Genomic DNA, 25,705 nt, shown 5'->3' with positions numbered 1-25,705 from the left:
TCGAGTGTTCCAGTTTGAAATGCAATGCGGTGTAGTGTCTGGGTGAGGGGATGTGCATTTGTTTCTACAATGAAAAATCTGAATTCAGTCACAAGGTTAAAAATAGACACGGTTCACACAGTGCCATATTACTCTATGAACATGTCTGGCTGCTTAGATAACTACTGACTAGACGAAGTTTAGTTTCTAATTATATATACATATTATAATATATTTCAATTTTTAAAAAGTGTCTCAAGTTCAGGTTTGTCTGAGAGCACATCATTATTATTTTTAAGTAACAAGTATAGCCTCTCATGTACTGGGGGCTCATATAAAAGGACTATATGTTCCTGTTAGTGTTGAGGTTTACAGACGTGTATTGAGTAACAGGGGGTTGTAAATAATATGCTCCCGTGCTGATTACATTTAGCAAAAAAAATCTATCAGCCGTAATTTCGAAGACATTCCACATTAAAGAGTTAGATTGGATTTCAGCGAGACTTTTCTCATATTTTAAAACATGTTGGAGCTGATATCCCGACATTTCCAGTCTAGCCCGCGTGTATAAAATTGCAGGCATTCGTCTAGAGTCCTTTCCGTCTCCATTTTACCTACATGTAAAGCAATTTCTTTCTCGATGTGCAACCAGCCAATCACAGTCCCTCTACACACCGACATACAAGATTGACATGTAAGCCACCCAATGAGCCTGAAGCAAAAGTGCGACGCAGGATGAAGTTAAAGGTCTCCACCAATCCGATGAAAGTGTGGGATGTGCGCTCAGGAATATCCTCCAGTGCCTTTTCTCATTCCGTCCAGTTCGATCGGCAACGGGAGCGGAGAAAGGAAAGCAGAGAGCCCAAAGGCAGTAGCCCCCACCACCGCCGGCCCAGGTTACCATCTAGCACCGGGAAAGAACACACTAGAGAGCCACCGCCGGCTTTACCAACAAGAAACCACCATGAGCAGCGAGGCCGAAACACAGCAGCAGCCGCCGCAGCCTGCCGCCGATGCGGAGAGCCCATCCAGCCCGGCAGCCGCAGCTACCGCGGGGGATAAGAAGGTCATCGGTGAGTTACCTGCTTCAGTAAACCCAAAGTAGTCTAATGACCAGTTTGAGGTATTTTTACACAGTGGATATATATACCGCCCTGTGGTACCTCAGTAGCCGTGTTTTCTCTGTTGGGTATCGGGTTTTTCATTTTCCGCGGTTCGCTCTGTGGTAACTGTGTGAAAACATAAATATATATAAAACGGTACGGGTGTTCAGTACGTTACACAGTCATGTATCCGTCATGGAATAGAGATGAGATTAACTTGTTTAGTCAGAGAACCCCTCAGTCCGGACCACGGCTCATCGTAAAATAACACACGCTCTGCTCCTCCATTGGTGTTGCGTGTCAGCGCGCCGCCGCTTCAGGGCTCAGAGGAGGATTAGCCGAGATGCTAGTTTAGCAGCCGAGATGCTAATTTAGCTAAGAGCTAACGCGAGGCCTGCGCGTGCGTGTTCCAGCTCTTGTTTGGCTTTTTTGTCCCCACCGAAAAACTTAAATTCTGAATTTTACTCAGATCGTAAGTAAAATAGTTACTCGAACGAAATAGAATCCATTTGGGGCGAAATTGCGTGATCTGATTTACCGGTAGGGGACACGGCGGTTGGCTTTAGCCGTGTGCCGAGGCGATCTTGGCCTTGATCATGACCCGCGGTGTGTGTTCTCAAAATACTCGTACTGATGGCTGGTTCTCAGTTTGTTTGCCTGTGAGTAATACTATAAATATTTTAATAATCCAGCCCGTTACTTAAATTACAAAGAATTAAATCTCTTCAGAATGAGTGTAGCTACTCTTTGTTTGCAGTAGTTTGTATATGACTAGTCTCCTGGCCTACCTGGACTGTGCGTTCATATGGCCAGAGCGGAAACCAAACGCTTGTGATTTTAACAAGAACCGAGTTCATCTCGGGATTTTAATTGGATTGTCACGAAATAATCACAAATGAACAAGGAGGCCCAAACTGTAAGTGCTGTTGGCTGGATGCTTAACTCGCTCTTCCCAAAATGTCCGCCGCGCGGTCGGTATGCGGACATTTCTATTGTCTGAGCGCACTGAGCTTTCAGGGGATTCATGGAAACAACACTGAAACGCGCCGCTTTGTCAGAAAACCTTGTCCGTGGCAGCATGAAACGGTTCGTGTAATGTAAACCCGGGGTGAAATAGGTCGGATGTTTGCTTACCGACCTCCTGTCCGACCACATGGCTGAGGCTAGCTGCTAGAAGTGCACTAGTTAGCAGCTGAGCGGTGTACGTGCACTCACCTCGTCCCCCCTCTAACCCGGGGGTATGGGGTTTCACTGGATTTTATTCATGTAAAACTAAACACTTTTAGCAATAATGTGTGCTGGTGATCTAGGAGTTTCTCACGAGGAAATTGTTGGTGTACCACGTGTGGACCTGAGCGTGTCTTCCTGCTTTTTAGCTTCAGCGTGTCATTTCCTTGAAATAAAGAATCGGCGTTGATTCAGTTCAGTGACCCGAAGTGACTCGTAATAGGAGAATTGTTTATCCAGGATGTACCGTGTGCTCGAACTCCTTACTGAAATCAGCATCTCATTTTAAACACACTCATACGCGACTCATTTAGCAGGACGATTTAGGAAATAAAAGACCCTCTGAGCAGCTGGTTATGCAGCCCAACGATTTTAGATCATGGACTATAAACAGCGCGACAGTTGGAAGCTATAAATAGATTTTGCTTCGAGTTTGGCAATGGTTTAGGCTCCTGGTGCCTTAAGCTGCATATAGTTCTGGTGTTTGAGATTTCAGTCACTTTTGTTTGTGTATGAAAATTAAGTGTTGCACATGTTTCTAGTTCTTATGTCCTGTTTTTCTTCCCCTTCTAGCAACAAAGGTTCTGGGCACAGTGAAATGGTTCAACGTAAGAAATGGCTATGGTTTCATCAACAGGTAAATTGCTTGAACAACCTCTGAAACTAGACGGTATATATGGGTCAGGGAACCTCCTCAATCCTATTAGTTTTTAAATACTTCTAGGCAAGCTGCTGATTCACAGCACTTTTTATTTAGTTTATTTATTCCTGTTTTATGTGTCAATTTCTAATGTTTGTTTTTGTTGTTGATTCTAAGGAATGACACAAAAGAAGACGTCTTTGTACATCAGGTAATCATTTGCTGTTTGCTGATGGTTTTTTTTAATTGTAGTTACATAAATTGGGGGGGGAAATGTTTGACAAACGCAATGCAATCTAATTTTTGATGGTTTGTTTCCAGACTGCGATAAAGAAGAATAACCCAAGGAAATACCTTCGCAGTGTAGGGGATGGAGAGACTGTGGAGTTTGACGTGGTTGAAGGAGAAAAGGTGAGCTTTACACATGGACAATCAGCAATGCTTCATATGAAAGTCTGTCAGTAGGTTGACTCAGTACATATTTCTCTCACCTGTAATATGACTGCTGGTTTTTAGAAGTTTAAGTAGTTACAATATAGTATTAAAAAGCTCTGAATCTGTTAGTGAGTCCCCTTTGAAATTGTGTGGTCAATCATTTCCCCAATACTGACATTTTAACCACAACCCGCAGGGTGCCGAAGCAGCCAATGTGACCGGGCCAGGCGGCGTCCCCGTGCAGGGCAGCAAATATGCGGCTGACAGGAACCGATACAGACGCTACCCACGCAGAAGGGGCCCACCACGTGACTATCAGGACAACTACCCAAGTGATGGAGAGGGAGACAAGAGGGAGGCAGGAGACAGCGCTGGCGAAGGCGATCAGCAGCAGCGCAAACCCTCCTTCCCCGGCAGGAGGCGCTACCCCCCATACTATGTGAGAAGACGCTATGGCCGCAGACCACCCTACACCAATGCTTCATCCAGGGGAGAGATGACAGAGGTATGTGGGCACTTATGTCTACACTTGTTGGTGTTTTGATAGATTTATGGTTGGCTTTTTTTTTTTTTTGTATTAATCATCCCCCATGTCATGATTATTAATTTTTTTTTAGGGTGGAGAAGGTGATGAGAACCAGGGTGGTCAAGACCAGGGCAATAAACCAGCGAGGCAGAACTACTATAGAGGCTACCGTCCAAGGTTCAGACCAAGGTTGATTAATCGTGTTGTTAGCGTTAGGGTTACAACTGTCTGGTAATATAAGTCTGTCTGTCTGGTAATATAAGTGAAGGAACGACATGTAGGAAAGGTGTTCTTTCTAAGGCTTTATTGCTTACAAGGCTTTGTACACACAGGGGCCCACCTCGACCCCGCCCTGCACGGGAAGAGGAAGAGGATAAGGAGAACCAGGGAGAGGGCGGTCAAAATCAGGAGCCCAGACAGCGACGCTACCGCCGCAACTTTAACTACCGCCGCAGACGGCCTCAGACTACCAAGCCCCAGGACGGCAAGGACAGCAAAGCAGCCGATGCATCATCCGACAAATCAGCCGCTCCCGAGGCCGAACAGGGCGGGAACGAGTAGACCAACCGCCACCGGCATCACCATCTCGGAACATCCTGCCGGGTTGGTTTTAACCCTTTTCTGCCTTAATCAGAATTTATTCCGTAATATAATCATGCTGTAGCTAAAAACAGTGTTTAACCATTGCTGTAAATAAAACCATTGTGTTAGAGAAATAAAAAAACTGAAGAATGAGCTCTAATTGTGTGTTTAAAGCAATTATTAAAAACCTGATTCAGATGAATGTAAAGTGGATGGAGGAGTTTTTTTTTTTTTGTTTTTATGCTGTAAGGTGACTGTAGTTTATGACTAGACGTTGACACATTTGGGGCATTTCTGTATACCAGTTGCTTTCGAAATGCGACGTGGGCAAAACACATTCCTTGTACTGCAATGAGGGTGGTGTTTCTAGTAATAATGACTGTGCATACAAAGGTCATGCCATGTACAGTTCCGTCAGAAGGAAGCACCACAGTCATTCGTTTGATGATAAACTCCCACTCGTTTCATAATGCAAGATGAAATAAGTTTCGGTGCAACACTCCCATGTTTAAATATACAGGCACCATAGAAATGATTGATTTAAATATAAGTAATAAGCAAATGTTTAGTGGACAGGGAACATCTAATATCCAGAAAAGATGGTATTCAGTTCACATTTTTCCCCCCTTATGATCAGACTTTAGCTCATGCTGGCTCGTTTATAATGTGGTGGGGTTGAGAAAGCAAACTGGAGGTTTTGCTCCCAGTTCCCACCACTGTTTCTTTGTAAATTTCAGTATGGAGGTTTTGTGATGCATGGATATGGCACAAGTTTAAAAAAACTTTGTAAACGTGTCCTTAATCACACCCGATTAACTTTTCTTCCTTTTCCTTTCAGTTTTGTCAACACGAAGAAACATCCAAGATCTGAGCAATAAGAACCAGATTTGACCTGACGATCGTCTAAGCTTGCAACACGCATTTGACCAGATTACCACCGATTGCCTGCAGAATCTATGCAGCCCTGTTTTTTCTTTTCCATTATTTTTGTGACAGCTAAAAGTTTTGGGGAAACAACAGATGTTTTTCTAAATCGGTCTTAAGTTTTTACACCAAATGGTTTTTAAAACAAAAAAAAATAATTTGATATCTGGTCAGTTTGACATTTTTAAATAACTTTTTATGTATCCAAACACGAATTTTAACAAAAGCAAGCTCAAAATAAAAGTCAAACATGAAGTTTCTCACTGGTTTGTTGTGTCTGATTCCACCCTCTGGCAAGTGCATAGAGTTCATTCACACCATTAAAGGCTCACATTTCTACTCTTCAGAGCAACTGCTGCCTCTTGTATAGTAAGGGACAGCAGATATTATGCTTTAGACTGAGAGGCATGTGATTTTATAGTCCTTGATCAGACGTTGGTCTCTTTCCGCAGTCGCTGCATGCGCAGTATGTTGCACTCGATAGCAATGGGGTCGGTAATCTGTGTAGCACAACTGGCTGGAAACCATCCCTTTTCTCCATCTCTCATCCGGTCCCCATAGCACCAACCTGGAAGAGGAACAGTTTAGTTACTGCTCAGGAAAATAAGGTGTAGCAGTCTTGAGCATTTTATAGGTCCAGTACAAAACTTGACTCAGTATAGCAAAATAACTTGCACCTACTACCTTGGAATTCTGCTTCAACTAATGTACTAAGATAGTTATGTTAAAAAAAAAAAGCTCCACCATATGCATTTTAGCAGTGTGTTTTTAGTTTTTTTTTTCCTTCGAGAAAAGTCTTAGTTTTAGATTAAATATTCATCCTTTCATTGGGAACTATTAAAAAAAAAAAAAGTTATTTAGAAAGTGAAAGTCTTATTCTGTTTATAAACTTGAAGCAGGGGTTTGTGTAAGCTGTCTTTACCATCCACTTCCTGTAGGACGACGACCACTTCAGCTTGCTGGAGGCTCAGCTCATCTGGCTCTTTGGGCATGTACGCTTTGGTGGATTCATATTGAAGTGCTGTAAATACACATTAACCATCTATCATTTTACCTCATTTGGTTTCTGCAATTGTAGATATTTAAAGTACAGTAAACATGAACCCCACTTATACAGGGTTTTTATTTCCTGACCTTGAAGCTGGCAAACAAATGATTGGAAAACAATTCGGAGAACACTGCAGGTTTTACAGAGAACTGAAGCACCATCACTTACCATCTTTGTTAGGAGAAGACTCTCCCTGTTTAAACCAGCGCAGAGCAGTGACCCAGCGAGCTCTTTCCAGCCTGCAAATACAGAAGTTTGTACACACATTCTGAAATCTAGCAAAAAAAATCGTACATGGTGTACAGGAAACTTTACATAATCGATATTGTTTATACAACAAACAGGAAGAAACAAAGTTAGACTTTTTACAAACGCTAAGGAAAAAGTGCAAAATATTGGACTCTAAAAAAACAAACAAAAAGGAAATTTTTTAAATAATTAATAAAATCTAATATAATCTACAGCTGCGTGTTGTTATGCAGGTTACATTTATTGGAGAGGGGTAAGAGTATAGATAAACAGCTGATCACTTCTGTCAGCAGATGGCGCTATAGATGCGTATTGACTTACTTGCTTTCAGCCACCAGAGCCATCTGCTCACAGCGCCCCTCGCTGTTGTGTTTCATCGTCAGACGCAAACAGAGCTTGTCAGCCTGCTCCTCAACTTCCACGTTCTCCAGAGTGGCATAGTCAAACACCACGTAGCTTTCGTCACTGCACACACAGATTATAGACCAATCAACAACGTGTCTTGTTGGATAAATTATTACGTGATGTTATTGAGCAACATAATCATTATCTGCATAAGAGCCTTTCATTCACTGGATTGCTTGGTTCCTCTGACTGAGAGAAATAACACGTTTAAGAGCAGGAATGTAAGGTATGGTCTTGTAAACATACTGTCCTGCCCCCTCTGCTGCTAGCTTTGTCTGTCCGTCTATCCGTCCATATCTTTCTGTCTGCCTATCTCACTGTCTAGGTGTCTGCGTTCTTGTTGTCTGACACTTTTTTTTCCCTTTCCCTTTCTGTCTTTGTTTTTCAGCATGTTTGCATGCATGTGTCTGTATTTTCTATTCTTCTCTCTGTCCATCTCTCCATCTCACATCAGTCTTCCTCTCTTTATTTCTGACCTCCAGCATGGACTAAAGAAGAAAACAGTTTTGAGCAATTGAACCGTTTATATTTCTAAAGTGAAACTTTAAACTCCATTAATCACAAGAAAAAAAAAAAAGATGTGATGGAGAAAGCCATGTTCTCCCTGTTTATGAATGGACAGCTTTATGTAATGTGGTGGGGATGGTGGATGCCGTTCACCTGCCTTTTTTTCCTGGTAACAATGAGTACATCATTGAACAGGAAAAGGTAATAGCTCTTATGGCCGAAGGCTTTCCAGAAGATCCCGTGCTCCTCTGTGTACACGGCCAGCTCGCCTCTCTTCAGCAGCCAGCGAGAGGAGGAGATTAAAGGGAATGGCTATACCAACACATTGGAAGTCTCATTAAGATCACTGCATTCATTAAAAACATTATTAAAAAGAGATTTTAATTAATTTTCTACAATGCTATAATTGGAGTCAATATTAATAGTAATCTAATAAATATAAAAGGAATTGTATGTGAAATTGTTTCAATATGATTTCAGTGCATGACGAGAGACCTTTATCTTTCCAAAATCCATCTGTTTCTGGATGGTGTACATCTGTTCGGTGCGCTCCATTCTACGGGCGCCATCATTGCAGCTCTTTACCAGCTAAAGCGCAAACAGACGATTCAATGACTCAAGTGCACCGTGCACTCAATGTGGCAGACACACAGACGTTTCTTTAACATTTACAGCACACATGTATATATGAAGAATTTTCATGTTTCCTCAAAGAACGAGACCACATGCAGTCAGTCTGCCGAAGCAAGCTGAAAACACACCTTACTGATGGACTTCAGTGCCCAGCGAGCTGCGTAGTATTCAGTCGTCTGCTTTATTGTCTTCTGACAAATGGTCTGCAGGAATGTAGAGAGAAAAAATGAACTTCAGCCCCGTTTGGATATAATATGACGTGTGCAGTCAGTATTTATATTTTGGGGTTTATTAGATAAACAGTGCGTTTGTGTGCGTGTTTCTCACATCCACCAGCAGGGGCAGACGGGTGACTCTCTGCATGGGCAGAATGAGGAAGGAGATCATAGGCAATGCTCCACATTCTGGACTGCTTTCAATTTGTTTCAGCACCTCCTTAAAGGCAGTATTAAATGTACTGAAACACAAACACAGCATGGAGTCTCAGCACATCAGCTACCTCCCACCTTATATCAACACCTGTTACTAGTTTTCTTAGCTGTGAATTTTTTTCTGATGTGACAAAAAAACAAAACAAAACTCAACTTAAATATACAGTATAAGAAGTGAATACTATTCCTATGTTCACAATAATGAATATTTACATATTTCCATATTCAACTTTCAAGATGCCATGTTTAAGATGGCATACCACTTTTATTTTCGAAATGTTAAACCATTTCCAAGTTATGAATCAAGATCCTTTGAAACAAAATCCTTTCAAACAACATTCTAAAGATTAACTACGAGTTTAAGATTAACAAGTTGTTACCTGCCCCATCTTATTTTAAAGTGTGTGCTTACAGTAGTTTCTGCAGCGTCCTCTGCTGGAACGTCTCGTTGGAGCAATACACAATGTATGGCTCAAAGCGATTTGTTGCGTGGTCCTGGACTATGTCGCTGATGTCCTTAACGACAGGATGAACTTGATGGCGCCTTTCAAGAGCTTCGAAAAATCTAGTAAAAAATAAATAAAAATAACAGCTAAGCAAGGAGACATTAAATACGTTTTAAATGCCAACTAAAGCGCACAAATGTGTTAAAATAATTAAGTATTCTGGCTAGTGTGCTATACTGCTGAAAAAACTTGTACAGTGTACTTAAGGTTTCCTCTTTCATTTTCCCACCCATTTGACAATCACCAGGCTTTAAAAAAAATAATAAATAGAACCGAAGAGTCCCTCCCCATGACCCTATACAGCTTAATATGGAATACCTTGCTATGTTGCTAAAGGCATACCTAACCAGATATGCATAATTTAAGCTGTACCAGTGCCATATCTAAGGTTCCATCTATCCACAGGATAGCATGATGGTATTTTGGTCAATAAAGTCTGGGTCAGATTTCTCTGAAACCATGTGTGTGAAGACCCTCATTCTGAGAAACCTGTTTGCTACAGTAGACAGGCTGCAAAACCAGTTTCACAAGCGTGTCTCAACACATCTCTTCAGGAGAACGTTGCAAACGGCATAATAAAAAAGTTAAAAAGACAGGAGCGGCACACTGGAAAGCTTGTGAAGAAAACGGTTTTACCCACAGCATTGTGACAGTGTTTGGATTTCCTCCCACACCAATTTCCACATCTGATCGAAGCAGAGATCTCTGGAGTCTTTCAGTGAACTCTAATCAAGTTGAGCTAGATTACCAGCTTAAGTCGTCTTAAATTACAGGTAGTAACTGACGTACGATGGAGATGTGACCCGATGACCCCATCGTAACTTGAAAATATCCTAAGTCGAGACATGGAATTACCTACCCAGGAGTCTTAAAGAGTGCTGATCAGTATGGGGTAGTTTACCTAATTTGTTTACGATCTTACAAATTACAGTACATAATTTATCAAAACAGAGCAATTTATAGTACCATAATGAATACATTTTACAGTATATGTGTATGTGGCAGCGGGAACGGGTTTGCAAGTGAAGGGCAGAACAAATGCAAAAACTAAATATTTTATTTTGCCGTATCGTTATAGTCATTGTAAGATCGAAAAATCATAAGTTGAACCACTTTAACTATCTGTATTTACACATTATTTATATGATGATGCTCTGTTCGGAAAAATGGCACACAAGATCCTGTAAATGTTACTCTGCACCCCGACACTGCATCAGCAGTGTTTTGAATAGAGGAGGTTGATTGGCTTCATGTCTCACAGCAAAATCATGCATTATCCTTCCCAGTGTTTGGTGGGAATTGGCAAAGATTATATTTGAGAGAAAAAAAAAACGTGAGTAAATGCCAAGGGGTGAAAATGTCATGTTGTTGAGAGAGGTCAAAGGAGAATAGTCACAGAATGTTTCATGCTGACAGGAAATCCACAGTAACCCAAATAACATTTTTCGCAACAGTGGTCAGTGGGCATAGCATAAAAAAAAATTATTAGATAAAAGATAGAAGAAGATAGAGGAGTTCCACTCCTGTCAGCCAAGGACAGGAATCAGAGAACACAGTGAATGTGTTCTTTCTGTGTAAACTCTAGATATGGTTGCATTTGAAAGACTTAAGAGATCTGTAGTTTCTAAAAATCCACAAACAATTACGTCAAAGTCACGGAGATCATGATAGAGACCATTCTGGCGTTTTATGTGAACAACCGAAACACCTGTATCTGCATTATGTGCTGCTGCCGTTTAAATTATCCGAATCGTTAATGCAGATTATACCTAAAAAATGGATGGTGTTTGTGCTCTGTACGAGTCAGAAATTATGGATAATACAGCCCCTGAAAATGTGCAAAAATATGTTTGACGGTGACAAAAAACACCACCACATTGGTGAAATGTGGAAATTATGTTGTATTTCCAATGTTGTACCGCTTGCTGACATCGTAGACTGTGGAGATGTTAGAGAAGAGGTGATGGTGTTCAGTTGTGGTCATGGTCTTCCTCAAAGCCTCATTGCATTTGAAATGGCGCACCAGGATAGCCAAGCTGTGCAGGTAGGAGTATTCAGACGTCATAATCTCGAAAATGACCTGCACAATAGCAAAGAAACAGTTGGGTTGGAAATACTTTGACAAAAATTAGCACAACTGCACTTTGTGGGCAGATAGTAATAGTGAATTTAATGTTTTATTCAATTCTATATTTTAAAAGGAGTATTTAAAAAAGCAAACACTGGTTGTCTGAAGTCCATGTGCTATACTGGACTCTGAATTGCTGTATGTATGTACAAGTCTGTATGTGGCTATATTTAGAAGACATTGTAGGTCTAAATCTCTTCTTTGGAATATTTAAATATGAAATGTATATTTTTGTAGGATCAAACCATTACTCCACAACCCTTAATGGTGTCCCTCATTATAAGATAAAAATATGCAAAGTTTGAATGTATGGAGCAGAGTCGAAATCAAGTCTAATGTTACATATACGGTATATTCCTGTATTTGGTCTTCATATCCTATTTGGCCTTCAAAGCAAACCACAGGTGTACAAAATCCGAAAACACTACAAGCACCTGACTTCATACATAACGTTGTGTGACGGGAAACATTTAAGAATAGGATAACAGGGTGTGGTCATGCTGCGAGTACAAAGGTGGACCTTGATATTTACACAGCAGTGAGACTCGACTCAGAAAATTTTATTTGCCACAAACAGTGCAAACACTCCCTGCTATTCCATCAGTGCAATAACTATGAACATGACAGTGTTTTGCTGGTAAATTTTACTTGGAAAAACATAGCAATGGAAAACGGTCAAAATCCTGGTTAAAATAAAAGACACTAGTTTTTGTTTATAAAAATACCCAGCGTTTAACCTCTGGTTTTATATGTTAGTATAGCTAAATGCAAATGAAAATCATTTTAATCTCATTAGGTTGCACTTGAAGAGCTTTTCTATTCAAGGTAAAAAAAATGGCCACGTTTTGCTTCCTGTTCATTGCAAAATGCCCTAAAAAACAAAACAAAAAGCTGCACCTGGAATGAGGGCAGGCTGGTCATGTGCTTGTGAAGCTGGGTAATGCAGGACAGAATCATTCCTGTGTCCCAACAAGAGAAGCTAAAAGCCTGCTCGATTACATTTTGCTTGAATCTATTGCTAGGTTAGCATTGTTTCCATGTCCGATCTTTTTTTCAAACCACATGTCTTTAACGCTGCAATAATAATATATATTTAGAAGACAACAGCTTAGTGTCAGCAAGGACTTTGGTTGAATAAAAATGTTGTAAAATGCCTATTCCTGTGATAATTATAATTTCTATACAGAAAACATCTGGATATTATTTAAAATAAGAAAACTTTTTAAACCATTTACCTCTTGACGTTTACGCTCCTCAGGTGTAATGGTCTCCAGAATACCCATCTCTTTTACCTGGCAGTTTTACATGATACAAAGGAACATAAGAGCGGTCAAATTCTTTAGAAAACAATACGTTATGCACCAATAGTCAGATCAGATACGGCAAACCTGTTGAATATATATTTCATGGTTGTTAAACTACCGTCAGGTTTCAATTTACTGCTCAAGAGCTACAGAGGAAAAAATAGCTTCTAGATTAGAAAGTTTAAGAACTATTGTGACCACATGTAGCATAGGTCTATGGCCTTTTAAATACTTTTCACTCAATCACTCTTGGCATTCCTGCTCCCGTCTCCTCTTTACCTGAGGAAGTTGACTCCAGGTCATGTATGCTGCCTTGTAGGTTTTCACAACAATGCCCTGGTCCTCCTCTGGCATCTGGCTGAAATCATCATCATCAGGCCCCAGGTTGTTGGACTGGAGACCCCTTTCCTTAATCTCCTGGTATAACCGTGGATCTGTGTCAAAACAACATATAAAATATATAGTGGTACAAATGTTTAGCTCCAGGTTCAAAGATGGAAGAACATGTATCTCACACATTGCTCTACCTTTAGAAGAGACATATTTGGTAGTTAACGGCACCCTGCATACTGAATGAACAGCAGAATGCAACCAATGCCGAAATTACAACCACAACTGTTTAGTCTCATACCATCTTTAAATGATCCACTATTCTTCTGGTTCCTCTTTCTGCCAAGGGTTCTCTATGTGAAAGACAAAGAGAGAAACGGGGTGAAATGTGACCTTATCCCTGCGGAATGCAAGGAGCTTCTTCGTGCAACAACTCACAAGAGGCTACAATAACGTCTACCATATGTGTGCATGACCAGCCGTAAAATACATTTAAAACAGGGATGCAAAACAAATACTTATTGTATCTTATATGGCAATTAAAATGCATTTCAGTCAACAGCTGAGCTGCTGCAACAAAATCAAGCATTCTTTGCTTTAAGACAGCCAATCACAGAGCACTCAGCCAGATCGTAAAGTTTCCACAACACACTAATTACTCCCGTGTGTTTCAGTGAATCGCTCTGTCTATTTTGAAAGATGACTGGATTCAAAAATTAAAAAAATCAATAAATCTACCATCAGGATAATCCAAAAGCATCTAGAATATTATGAATGTGTGTGTCCATTTCCATGAGTAGTGTTCATACTGCTAAAATTAAAATAAAACCATGGAGACGTAAAATGAACTGGTTGACATTTAAAAACAATTAGAAATGTATTTATAGAAATAAACAACGCCTTTAATGCAATCAGCTATATATACGCACTATCAACTGTTTCAACTATACAGACTCCTGCTTTCACCTATAGGCATTAGGTCATACTCAAGACTATTAAAACCTGCTACCAATATTTACACAGGGAAGGTTATTTTGAGAAATGCTTTGCATGAATCATTGAGATGATGAAAATTAACTGCATGTAGCTTCAAGCTTTTAAAACTGCCTTTTTTTTTTTAATAATCTAGACAATACCTTCAAACACAAGCACTTGCCTTCAGGCCTGCAAAAACGCAAAGATGACAAAATATGGAATCATTTTCTGTCAAACGTAAAAGAAAAAGCAAAAACCTAAAGAAATTAAAAAATGTACTAAAGGAAAACGGCCACAATGATTGTTTATAGATAATAAGATGGCAAGCAATGTTTTTTTTGTTTTTTTTTATAAAAATCTAATAGGTCATTGCAAAAAGCCTTGTTTACATTAAAAATGTTTTTCTGGGAATGGGAATATCTTAATATAGCAGTATGCTCTGATATTGCACAATTTAAAAAAAAAATGAGGTCAAACTGTGAGTAATTGAGACACACCCCTGGTTTAGTGCTTTAGTTATGTATGTAGTTTTTTTCGCTAAATAAATGCATACACTTTTAAATATTAAATATTAAATATTAATATTTAATATTAAATATTAAATATTCACTATGTACACATCATGCAATTCTGAATACAACCTAAAGTGTTCAAAAACATTGTGAGAAAACCAGGAGCTCACTTTGCGTCCAGGACTGGGCACTGTTTTCGAGCTAGGTGTTTTCTCCTTCTCCTCTATAACAGGCTGCAGCAGGTCCTGTTTCCAAGTCAAATCTTGATCAAGACTAGTGACCGCAGCTCTGTACGACTTGTTTCTGCGGTTCCTTTGCAAGCCACCATCGTCACTGTCATAGTCCTCCCAGGAGATTTCAGGATTATGAGAGAAACGCTGTATGTTTTTTTGGGCCTCTTTGACCACAGGCAGCGTGACCACCGTGGTATGGTGGCGGTTCTTTGGTCGACTAGTGACAGCCAGGTTTTTGGGGATGAGCTGCTGTGTTCCAAGCCTCCGAGCTGCTTCACTCTTGGTGCTCAGGATTATATCAGTCCGTGAAGGCTGCACAGGTAGAGTGATGTCCGTGTTTGAGGATGAAGAATTAGCCTGGGAATCCAGATGAAGCTCGGAGAGCATGTTGTCCAACATAATAGGAGACTTGTCCCCTGTGGATGTTTGGGATTGTTGGTGTGACATGATGGACCTGTTTTCCTTTTACTTTGTAACTGAAATGTTGCAGTTTCTGGCGCAATGTCACATTGGCCCGGTGCTTTCAGAGGACCACTGTCATAACCTGTATATGTAAAAGAAACAAGCAGGGTGGGATTGATCAGACTTATAATTGGAAACTCACTCAAACCTGTTTAAAAGCAGGTTCTACTTATTGTTTCACTCATCTGTATTTGTTCAAACGATCGTAATTAGCTTAACAATAGATAAAGATGATAAACATCATTGAAAACAAAACAGAAACTTCCACTGTCACACAAATTCCCCAAAACGTAAAGCTCTTGACGTCTGAAGCAAAGTTTCCATGCTGTTTTGAATACAATTTCTTGGCTTTTTTAAAACAAGACAGTCAAATAAACGACTTTCAGAAATGGTTCGATTGAGACTCCAACTTCGAATTAGATAAGAAACCAAATTACAAAGCACAAAATAAATCTACCAAATAAAAAAAAAAGTTAGGTGAGAGTAGGCTGGATATGTATTCAATGTAAGACAAATGCAACACAACCTGTGCACTCAATATACATAATTTTTATGTCCACCTATCAGCCATAACATTATGACCACCCGCCTAATATTGTGTTAGTCCCCCTTTTGCTGACAAAACTGTTCTGACCCATTTGAGCTCCGGGAGCTCGTCTGTTGGATCGGACCACACGGACCAGCCTTCGCTTCCCACGTGCATCCATGAGCCTCGGCCACCCAGGACCCTGTCACCGGTTCACCACTGTTCCTTCTTTGGAGCACTTTTGATAGATTTTGACCACTGCAGACCAGGAACAGCCCACATGAGCTGCAATTTTGGAGATGCTCTGACCCAGTCTTCTAGACATCCCAATTGGCCCTTGTTAAACTCTTAAATCAGTATGCTTGCCCATTTTTCCTGCTTCTAACACATCAACTTTCAGGACAAAATGTTAACTTGCTGCCTAATAAAATCCCACCCACTAACAGGTGCCATGATGAAGAGATAATCAGTGTTACTCAATCACCAGTCATAATGTTATGCCTGATTGGTGCATAATGAAACTGATTATTAAACAGCATGTTTGTCCCTGATGTGGACAGATTTAGCCAGAATTCCCTGCTTCCCTCTTGATATCAACCCTGCATATCGGTCATGTGTAGTTGTTGGTAAATGATAGCATGCCTTTATCGGTTATATTGTCTGTTTTCCTGGCAGTGCATGAGTCATTGCGATTATTTAGACGATTTGTTTTCATACTCGTGGTGCTCTGTAACAAAATACACACCCCAAATAAACTAGATATTAACTCCTGTCCTGATTAGAAAATGCATGTGCATGTATATGTATAGAGTGCATGTATATGTATAGAGTGCATGTATGGACGCGTTGTCCAATTCATCAACGCGCAAGCGCACAAAACACTTACCCTAATCAGTGCAGTGCTGTTATTTATTACAGGCTTTAAACACTAACCAGTCGCGCGCGCGCGTGTGTGTGTGTGTGTGTGTGTATATAAGAAAAACCTGTACAAACAGAAATATCGGTTTTCGGTAGCAGGAATTAATCCTATTTAAAGTAAAACATAAAACAAACTAAAGTTATAATGAATGATAAAACCACAGAGGTATTTTTCCCCCCTTGCAGTTTAAAGGTTAACACCAAACTTTTTCCTCAGGTAGAGAGAAGCCTTCAACACAAACCAAATCCACAAATATCCTCAGCATTTTGAAGATTTTGGGGAAAAGTTTTTTCTCATGTTATGCCATAAGTTAACAATTATAAAGCAAAAAGAATAATAACTTACCTATATAATCGAACACCGGGACACGCTCAACCGCTGAGTAAACCGCGAACTTTCCGGATATACGAATACAGGTGTGAAAGCCCCGCCCACAACTCCTCTCTTGAGTACAGGAGGTTTCTCATAAGCGTATCTTAAGTGAACTAAGTAAAAGACCGACTTTATATTTATTAATCTGGCTCAAAACGCCGCTATATAAATGCGTTTCCAAACACTAGGACATTGGTTTTTTTATTCGCTCCAAAATTTCAGAAGGTCATTTGTATAATTATCACCACATTTTATGGCTGGTTAATTGTAATAAGTATTGTACCGCCATCTGCTGGTTCAACTCGGGCATTTCAAACCCTTCTATATATCCTTGCTGTAAATACAAGACTTTGCACCTTTGCTTATTAATCTAATCAGAAAAAAATTATATTAATTTCTTGAAAAATAAATCCATGTTAATTCATTTATTCATCATCAGTAAATACTTTTTCTATAAATGGGTCACAATGGAGCTGGAACCTATTGCAGGAACGCTGGGTCTGTCAAAGAAGTCCATGAACAAATACAAAGCCAGCACGCAGAGAAAAGCCCATGTTTCTGAGAGGTGGAAGGAACTCCATATGAACCACAGGAAGAACATATACAAATTTACCTAAACTCAGGATTCAAGGATATATAATAAGGCATTTCAGAGCATTTTTTTTATTTATTCAGAGCCCTATGAACTCCAAGAAATGATTTTTTTTATTTATTTTGCTACATTTTGCCTGTCTGACAAAGGATGGTTTACAATAATAAATCAATGCAAGCAAAAAATGGTGAAGAAAATCTGGACCTTCATGCTGCAACAAGAGGGCAGCAGCGTTTTTGTCCTTAGTAGAACTATGTACATTATTCATAAAAAGAAAATCTTCGAATGGCAATTGCGTTTGTGTGTAGCTTTGTTTTTTAAACATCAATATGGCATCAAATGAAGTTAAACCAAATATTGCATGCATTGCACATCTTTGCATTAGAATGACAATATATATCTTTTTTTTACACTTGCAAAAAAAATTTACACTCAAAATACATCACGTTAAACTATCACACATTTTATGACACAGAACAGACACCACATATATACACAGACATTCAGAAAGACACGTCCGGCACTTTTTTCGGGGTCCAGGTACCCAATGTGTAGAAGAGGTGATCAACTACATTGAGTAGAAGTAGTGAGAAAAAAAAAGTGTGCTGGTAAAAACGGATGTTCAGTTCACCCTCATTATAACTATCCATTTCAGTCACAAAACTAAAAATGAATTTACAACAGTAACAAAAAAATTATTTATCTTATCTGCCCATGTGTCCAAACAAGTAACCACAAATATTCTTCCCCTTGAGTAAACTCTGTGTTTTGGTAAACCTTTCTAGAGGACATGCATGCTTTTTGGACATAGTCTTATGGTTATGGCTATTGTTATAGACAGGTGTAGTCAATTTCACATTTTCCTAACTGTGTAAAATGCAAACAAATATAATGTAATATAGTAATTAAGAGTCCTATTAATGAATGGGTTGATTTCTGACTACATAAACTAAAATACATGGACAAAAGTCCAGGTCACTTAATGTATCTTTTCCTCATAAGCCAAAAATAGTTGTTAAGTCAGACTTTAAGGATTATTGCAGAGCACTTATATGTAGTTCGATGTCAGTATCGTATTTCTAGTATGCTGTATTCAAATGTCCTTTAAAATATTGCTGGGTTAAAAAACATTTTGTACAGAATAATTAATTTTATAACTCTTTCTGGACATAAAAATACTTTTAAGATTTTGAAATGTCGAAATGTATAGAAATGAGCTGCAGTGATATGATGTAAGTATTTGTAATAATATAGCTGGCATGCTGACATTTTGTGTTTTTGTTTTTTTTTGTTGTTTTTTTTTATATATATATTCCTACAGGCCACTACTGAATTAAAGGCTTTTACAATCACACATAATTCTTATTTCACTGTACTATGGATTCGTTAACAGTCCTGAACAGCACAAATCTGCAGCTGGATGAATTTAGCCAGCCTTGCAGTATGTGGAAAAGAGTTGGTGGATTGTAGGTAATATGTTGTCCTACAGATGGTGGATGGAGACATGAGAGATGGGAACAAACTACTGTTTGGCTATGTCGCCTTTCTTTAAGATGACCTGCCGCTGCCATGGTGCCAGCTTGGTTTCATCATAGCCTAATGTGCGCAGCCGTTCTAGCTCCATCTTCTCTTCATTCTCCTTCTCTATCTTTGCACGCTCTTCTTCTTTCCTGCCAAGCCAAAAGAAATCACAGTGACATGAAAGTCATCACACACATAAAAAATAGTAAAATGACAATACATTTATATATACAGGAATCTCATACAGTGAGCATAAATGCCATTACTAAAGCAAGAAGCCCAATGAACACAATTCAACAAGTCTCCTTTCACTGCAGCTACAGTTGCACCACTTACATCATCTATAGCAGAAGCATCAAGGGTAACCTATTGAAATGTCTAAAGTACAATCCAACCTAGGTTTTTGGTTACTTTTAGTGCCTTTTTCTTTTTTTTTTTCCCATGCATTATGGTTTTCACGGGGATTTGAAATTCACCAAGGCCAAAGCTCACCAAGCAGGAGCACAAAGAACGAGAGTAAGAGCGCACACAGAAGGGCGAGCGTAAGAGATAGACAAGGAAAAGAATTACAAACTTATTATATTACTTATTACAGACATCTAATGACACTTCTACAAACTGTGTTTTTATGGAAACATTGTTTTTTGGGGTTCTTTTTAATAAACATGGTCTCGGATCTTCTCAGCAGCACTACTTAAGCTTTCTGTACTGTGCTGTCTAGCCCTGTTTGATCGTTATGGCAGAATACATGGTCTGATAAATGTTTTAAACTGATTTGCCTTTTATTTTTATTATTATTATTATTATTATTATTATTATTATTATTATTAGTAGTAGTAGTAGTAGTAGTAGTAGTAGTAGTATTTAATAGATGCCATAATACCCTTCTGAATATAGTTAAGATCAATCGCAGTATCTCTTGATCATGTAACTCGCAAACTGTACAGCAAAGGAAACGCAAAAGTATAAATGGTTCTTGAAAAAGCTTAACAACAGTTTTAAACTGTTTTGGCTGACCTTTTCTAACAATGTCCAGCTTTTGTCTTGTAAATGGTCTTGTAAGCATATCTTACAAGCTGTTAAGTCTACTTGGAAATATTTTACTTTGTGCATTATGGTATAGTTGCAGTTTGCTGCTCTGACTTATGCGACTTCTGTTCATCCAAACAAAGGATGTGAAAATGCCAAAGCTCTTGTACACCTGCTAGATAGACCCAGTGTCACCAACTCAAAATCTAATCGGTTAAAGCAACAGCTTCGTTGTTATGCATTTATAACTTCAGGCAGCAACTCTGTTGCTCCCAGTGAACCACTCACCATAATACACACTGTTATTACTGTTTAACTGCAATAATAAAATAAACAAAGTATTTTCAACAAGTGTAATGTGCAATAACACTAATTTTAAAACCGTGCAATATTACCTGTGTGCAATATGTTTGTTAGCGTAACTACTTACTCGTGGTCTCTTTTTTCTTCTTTGTATTTATACAATGTGTTGTGTATATACTGTATACTATATTATGTCTCTATTCTTTTATATATTTGCATTTCTTTTTCTTTGCTGCTGTAAGAGAGAAATTTCCCCACTGTGGGATAACTTAAGGTATATCTTATCTTATCTTATCTTATCTTATCTTATCTTATCTTAATTTCTCTTATCTTACAAATTACAAAATCTTATTTATATTTAAAATACTTATTTAAAATAAATGACTGCCTATAACTGGCTATGAATATATACATAAAGATAGATAGAGAGAGAGATAGAGAGAGAGAGAGAGAGAGAGAGAGAGAGAGAGAGAGAGATCAATAGAAGAAAACTGGTAACAGGTTTAAAGATAATGATTAATGTGAAATTATGCAAGCAGATGAAAAGAAATAAAGCACTAGCACATTTATCACTCCTCCATCTTGTGAATAGCTTACCTTTTCTGCTCCCTGCCCGTCCAGGTGGTACATAAAAGACATTGGAAATAAGACATTTATAAATTATAGTGAACGTACTAAAGTAAGAGAAAACACACAAGACTTCAACTTTAACTTCAACAAACCGACAGACATTTTCCAGCCTCATAAGTGTAGTCTGTAGAATGCACGGCTACATCCTGTAAAGTACTTTGTATTTTTTTATATAAAATAACATTTTATGTTGTTTTTGCAAATGTATAAAAATTAATTCAACAATTAACTTAAAAAAAAATTTATTCGCTGTAATCCAGTGCGCATCTTGTAGAATCTTTACGGTCAATTTTTTTGACTCTGAACAAATTTCACTTTGAGGACAGGTGTGTTCGGATCGGCAAAAGTTCGTAAAGTAAAGTAAATGTATATATATATATATATATATATATATATATATATATATATATATATATATATATATATATATATATATTACATTTTAATAATTTTAATAATATTTGTTTATATACAAATATTAAATTGTGTGGTGTGAATCTCTGTCAGATCATTTTCAGAATTCTACTGGTAACATGTCTACTCATCTAAACCCCCACCCCCCCAAAAAAAACAAAAAAAAACAAAGAAACAGCAGAGCATGGTCAAGAAATTATTCCTGACTACAAAGCTATTCTAATCTAGTCTAATTTAACTTCATTTTTACTTACGGAATTTGTGAATTCATATGAATTCGCTTCATACTTTGTTTTCATACTTCATTTAGGGTAGGACCCAATATTTGTGTTTTTTTAAATATTTGCTTATCTAAAAATGTGTGTGCTTATACTCACTTCTCTTCATCCAATTTTTTCTTCATGATGTCTCTTCTCCAAGCAGGCATGGAAGCAAGCCGAGCCTCCTCCTCCTCAGCCTATCAGACAAAAAGACAAAAGCTGTGGTGGTCAGTGAGTGAAACATCACTTCAATCAACTACAATGCTAGTCATAGGTGCTTCTGGAAAACCAATATTACCTGTACAGCATTAATATATGCTACAAGTGATAAATTAACATGATAAAGAAACCAACCTGCAGAATATAAATTAAGTTATAAACATTTCTATTCTTTAAAAAAGAAACTACTTTATTTTCTGCACTAAACTTTTGAATCTGTTTTTTAAGAACTTGTACTTTATCTGAATATAGCCTTTTATTTCTAACTTTCATATATATAATTCGAATTTATACATCTTACGTTACTTAATAAGATTTTTCTATGCACATTAAGTACGCTATAAATATAAATGACTTCATTACTACCTTTAACAAAATCACACATAGTATACCCTCAGGTTTCAAGATTTCCCAAAAAGAAAATCATGAGGGAAAATTGGATAAATAGGACATGAAACCAAATTCCACTACAGTCTATAGTTCAAGTCTACAGTTCTGTCTTCACACGAAATGAAACATTATCTCCTCCAGCCTTACACATTGAAACAAGAGGCCAGGGCAGGAGGTGGCCATTTTGAGCTTCTCATCTACCCTTTAAAGAGTATCAGTTACTCTAAATCTGCTCCAGAGAAGCAATTTCACTGGAAGACTACAGCATGTAGGTAATCTAATCTACAGATTAATATTTAAATACTCCCCTGGGAATTATAATTGAAAAAAAAAAAAAAAATCAATTATGACATTTATTGCAAATTTAATGTAAGTGAAGATTCAGAGGTTGATTCATATAATCATAATTTAATTTAAACTACATTTTTTTCCAATTATGCCTCAGGATCCATTTGAACTCATAAAAATAATATCACTATCATAATATTTATTTTATAAACATTATTTACATGTAATATTATAATAGTATTAATTTGAAGCCATACAACCTTCTATTCATGAACTTTCCACCCACATAAAAACATTAGGTGAGAGCTGACTTGAATTCTTGGTCCCTTAAATGTAATATGTTTGTATATAATGATGTTCACCACTATAACAAAATAAACCAAATGTTTTTCGGTCCTTGGAAATATGAAAACAAAATAAAAAGTTTCTTCAACACCTTCACCATGATCAGAACTAAATCTAACCAAAGGCAAGTTTTTATTAATGACATCAGGTGCAATTAGGTGAGAAGGTTTTTGTAGCATTTATGTGTGTAAATTTAAACAGAATAAATGCACTGGAAATATATTAAAGAACAAATACATAAGTGTCTAAATATGTATTTCCCCTCACTTTGTGTATGCACTATATGCAAGAATGACATATATAAATTAAATTACAAAGGAAAGACACATTAGCAGGAAAAACACCTTGCATCATTTATTGATGACAAAAACACTTCAAACTTCAATAAACTAATAAATCGAAGATAACATTCGAAACATCCAAACATCAAAATCCAAAATAACCAGCAACAAACACTTGAATGGTGTAATTACTGAAGCTTTAAAAGAGGTTTAAAAATCTTTTTTATTATTTATTCAGAGTTTATCTGCAAAGCAAATGCAAATACATTTCGAAAACAAGCTAATTTAAAGGCAACTACAAAAACTAATGGTGATCTTCAAATGACAATAGCAATTTTGAGTTATTTGGTCATTAGTGGGGCCTTAAATTCTCCAAAATACAGAAAGTCTGAATAAAAAATCGAATAAATAATCATGCGTCAATTTATTCATCTACAGTCAATCATCTTTAATATCCTGGTCAGTATAACACTGAATCCACAGCTGATCCTAAAACATTAGGCATTAGTTACAAACTCACCTTGATAAAGATACCAGCTCCTTACCACAAACCAAGAAGCATTTCAAAGTATAATCCCAGTATAAACTTACTCTGTTTTTGTAGCACAGGGTAGACGTTTTGGTGCCATTAATTCATCAGTGGCTAAACCCATATAAAAATGAAAATAAAAAAAAATAGACATAAGGCTGGTCAAGGATGAAAAATACATTCATCTCAAGTATATGTTATGTTTATGGATAAAATAACTAGCAAAACAAGAAAGAGCTAATCTCAATACACTGTTATGAATGCAGCTTACACCAAACTACTATATATTAGGCCTATATTATGGCCAATGTATAGTTATTTGTTTACAATATTTTGTGGCTTGGCCTGCATATCCAGCCTTTTCCTGTTTGGCCCATTTGCTAGTGAAGCTGATTTGACTTGCACTAGACCATAGATGGTACATCCTATGATTGTATTCTCTTGAAATACAACAGAAAGTAAATGTGTTTGAACATTGACCATGGCCTACCATCATCCATGACTACAATCTAACCAAGAGTCACAAAACCATATTTCCTTACTTCCATATATTCAAATATTTCAAAAAGCCTTTGACTGAGGACCTTCTACTCTTGCTCCATATGGATATCAGAATACATTCGAGCTTCAGATCAACAAAAAAAAGTCTAACCTCAAATACCAATAACCCAAAATTATTTTTAGATGGATTTTGTATTTTTTCAACAGTAGCCTGCTTTCAATCAATCATCAGTCAAAGACAAAATCTATGATTTCTTTTTCTCTAACCCAAACTCTTACGTCTGGACAGACCCTTATCTCCCAGTAACATGCTTCATCTGAAGGCTTGATGTATATTTCTTATTTTCATCAAATATTTGCAACCATTGTTCAGATATCAAACAATTCTGCTTCCTTCTCCTTCCAAAAAGCAAAGCTTCGCTCGATGTATCGGATTATATCCTCATTGCTAAACTCTTTAAGATCATAAATAAGCTTTATTGAGTCCTCATTCAACTCTTCATTATCTTTTGCTGGAATCTGCTTCTCAGCGTGTCCGTTTAAGGGTTCAGGCAGTGGTTTTTCAACTGTCACTTGTGTGGTTGTCTGGTTCTCTGGCTGTTTCGCATTGGGTATTGCTGCATTTTGATCATTGTCCAGTATGGTAGACTCAGTAATCTTCTCTGTAGAGTTCGCTTCACTTTTTGAAACATTGTCTGCTGTGTCCTGTACAGTCTCCTGCGTGGAAACTTGCATGTTGTCAGATGCAGCTGTTTGTGTTACATTTTGCTCAATCTTTTCAAGAGACTCTTGTTCCGTTGTTGTCTCGGGTCCCAGGCCTGAATCTAAGATCTGCTGAATTCTTTTTGGTGAGTCAATCAAAGTTTTCTCCAAGAGCCCTCCCCCCTCTGTAGTGTCGCCAAAGTATTTCAGCTTGATGTCCTCAAAGCCATCTGACCAATCACAAATTCCCCTCTCAATGATTTCCATCACTTCACGGTGAAACTCACGAATCACTTCCCAAGGATGACTGCCAATTCGATCAAACATCTCATAGCAAAGCAAGTGTCTGAATTTCCGCTCGCTACGTGACATATTCATCTCAAGCAGTTGGAAGTAGCCAAGCATGAAAAGATCAAGAGTCAGGTTATCATAATGGACTGGTGCTCCATTTATATGAGGGAGAAAATGCTCAGGCCAGTAGATCATTTGAGCACGACTAAGCCGACGGATCTGACGTGAGGGTACCTGGCTCATAATGGTCCTCCAGTGGCCAAGCAGGTTTCCTACTACCTGTCTCTGTTTCATGAAGTGCAGGAGCTGGTCATCTTCATTCCCATTCAATTCTAACTGGTTATTGTTATCCAAGGAGGGATAGCCATCCATACCTACTCTTTGACTTCCTCTTCTCCCTGTGTACTTGGGTCTGTAAGACTCGGTCATAGCGTACTTTCTCCAGTGTTCCAGA

At 38.1% G+C, this 25,705-nt stretch overlaps 3 protein-coding genes across 4 annotated transcripts in view; 1 reads left to right on the top strand and 2 right to left on the bottom strand.

Annotated features, from left to right (window-relative positions):
- Nucleotides 1-699: 699 nt before the first annotated feature.
- On the top strand, nucleotides 700-5,675 carry ybx1 (Y box binding protein 1). The gene is given in 9 exon segments (XM_046872416.1): nucleotides 700-1,029; nucleotides 1,031-1,052; nucleotides 2,883-2,946; nucleotides 3,127-3,160; nucleotides 3,271-3,360; nucleotides 3,581-3,889; nucleotides 4,002-4,099; nucleotides 4,243-4,513; nucleotides 5,331-5,675. Coding segments are annotated over 8 exon segments (1,161 nt in total). The 5' UTR covers nucleotides 700-714; the 3' UTR covers nucleotides 4,472-4,513; nucleotides 5,331-5,675.
- arhgef16 (Rho guanine nucleotide exchange factor (GEF) 16) lies at nucleotides 5,591-17,077 on the bottom strand. Its single transcript, XM_046872415.1, has 15 exons — nucleotides 16,930-17,077; nucleotides 14,615-15,221; nucleotides 13,259-13,310; nucleotides 12,907-13,061; nucleotides 12,559-12,615; nucleotides 11,115-11,275; nucleotides 9,102-9,254; nucleotides 8,586-8,715; nucleotides 8,387-8,461; nucleotides 8,121-8,213; nucleotides 7,783-7,937; nucleotides 7,035-7,178; nucleotides 6,633-6,703; nucleotides 6,339-6,437; nucleotides 5,591-5,984 (listed from the first exon to the last, which is right to left on the bottom strand). The coding sequence occupies exons 2-15, from the start codon at nucleotides 15,122-15,124 to the stop codon at nucleotides 5,845-5,847; spliced, it is 1,995 nt and encodes a 664-aa protein (XP_046728371.1). The 5' UTR covers nucleotides 15,125-15,221; nucleotides 16,930-17,077; the 3' UTR covers nucleotides 5,591-5,844.
- Nucleotides 17,078-17,603: 526 nt separating this feature from the next.
- espn (espin) overlaps nucleotides 17,604-25,705 on the bottom strand; it is a 46,732-nt gene continuing 38,630 nt past the window's right edge. Inside the window, exons 12-14 of one of the 2 annotated variants that reach the window (XM_046872302.1) lie at nucleotides 21,823-21,902; nucleotides 20,999-21,019; nucleotides 17,604-19,218 (exon numbers count right to left, since the gene is read on the bottom strand). In XM_046872302.1, coding sequence (XP_046728258.1) covers nucleotides 19,071-19,218; nucleotides 20,999-21,019; nucleotides 21,823-21,902 — 249 coding nt within the window. In that variant the 3' untranslated portion in view covers nucleotides 17,604-19,070. The remainder of the gene's footprint in view (nucleotides 19,219-20,998; nucleotides 21,020-21,822; nucleotides 21,903-25,705) is intronic. The other variant, XM_046872303.1, reaches the window with a different exon arrangement.

This window comes from Silurus meridionalis, chromosome 17 (genome assembly GCF_014805685.1).
Source record: "Silurus meridionalis isolate SWU-2019-XX chromosome 17, ASM1480568v1, whole genome shotgun sequence".
Classification (NCBI taxonomy): domain Eukaryota; kingdom Metazoa; phylum Chordata; class Actinopteri; order Siluriformes; family Siluridae; genus Silurus; species Silurus meridionalis.
The sequence above is the reverse complement of the archived record's forward strand: the minus strand, read 5'-3'. Positions and strand labels throughout refer to the sequence as shown.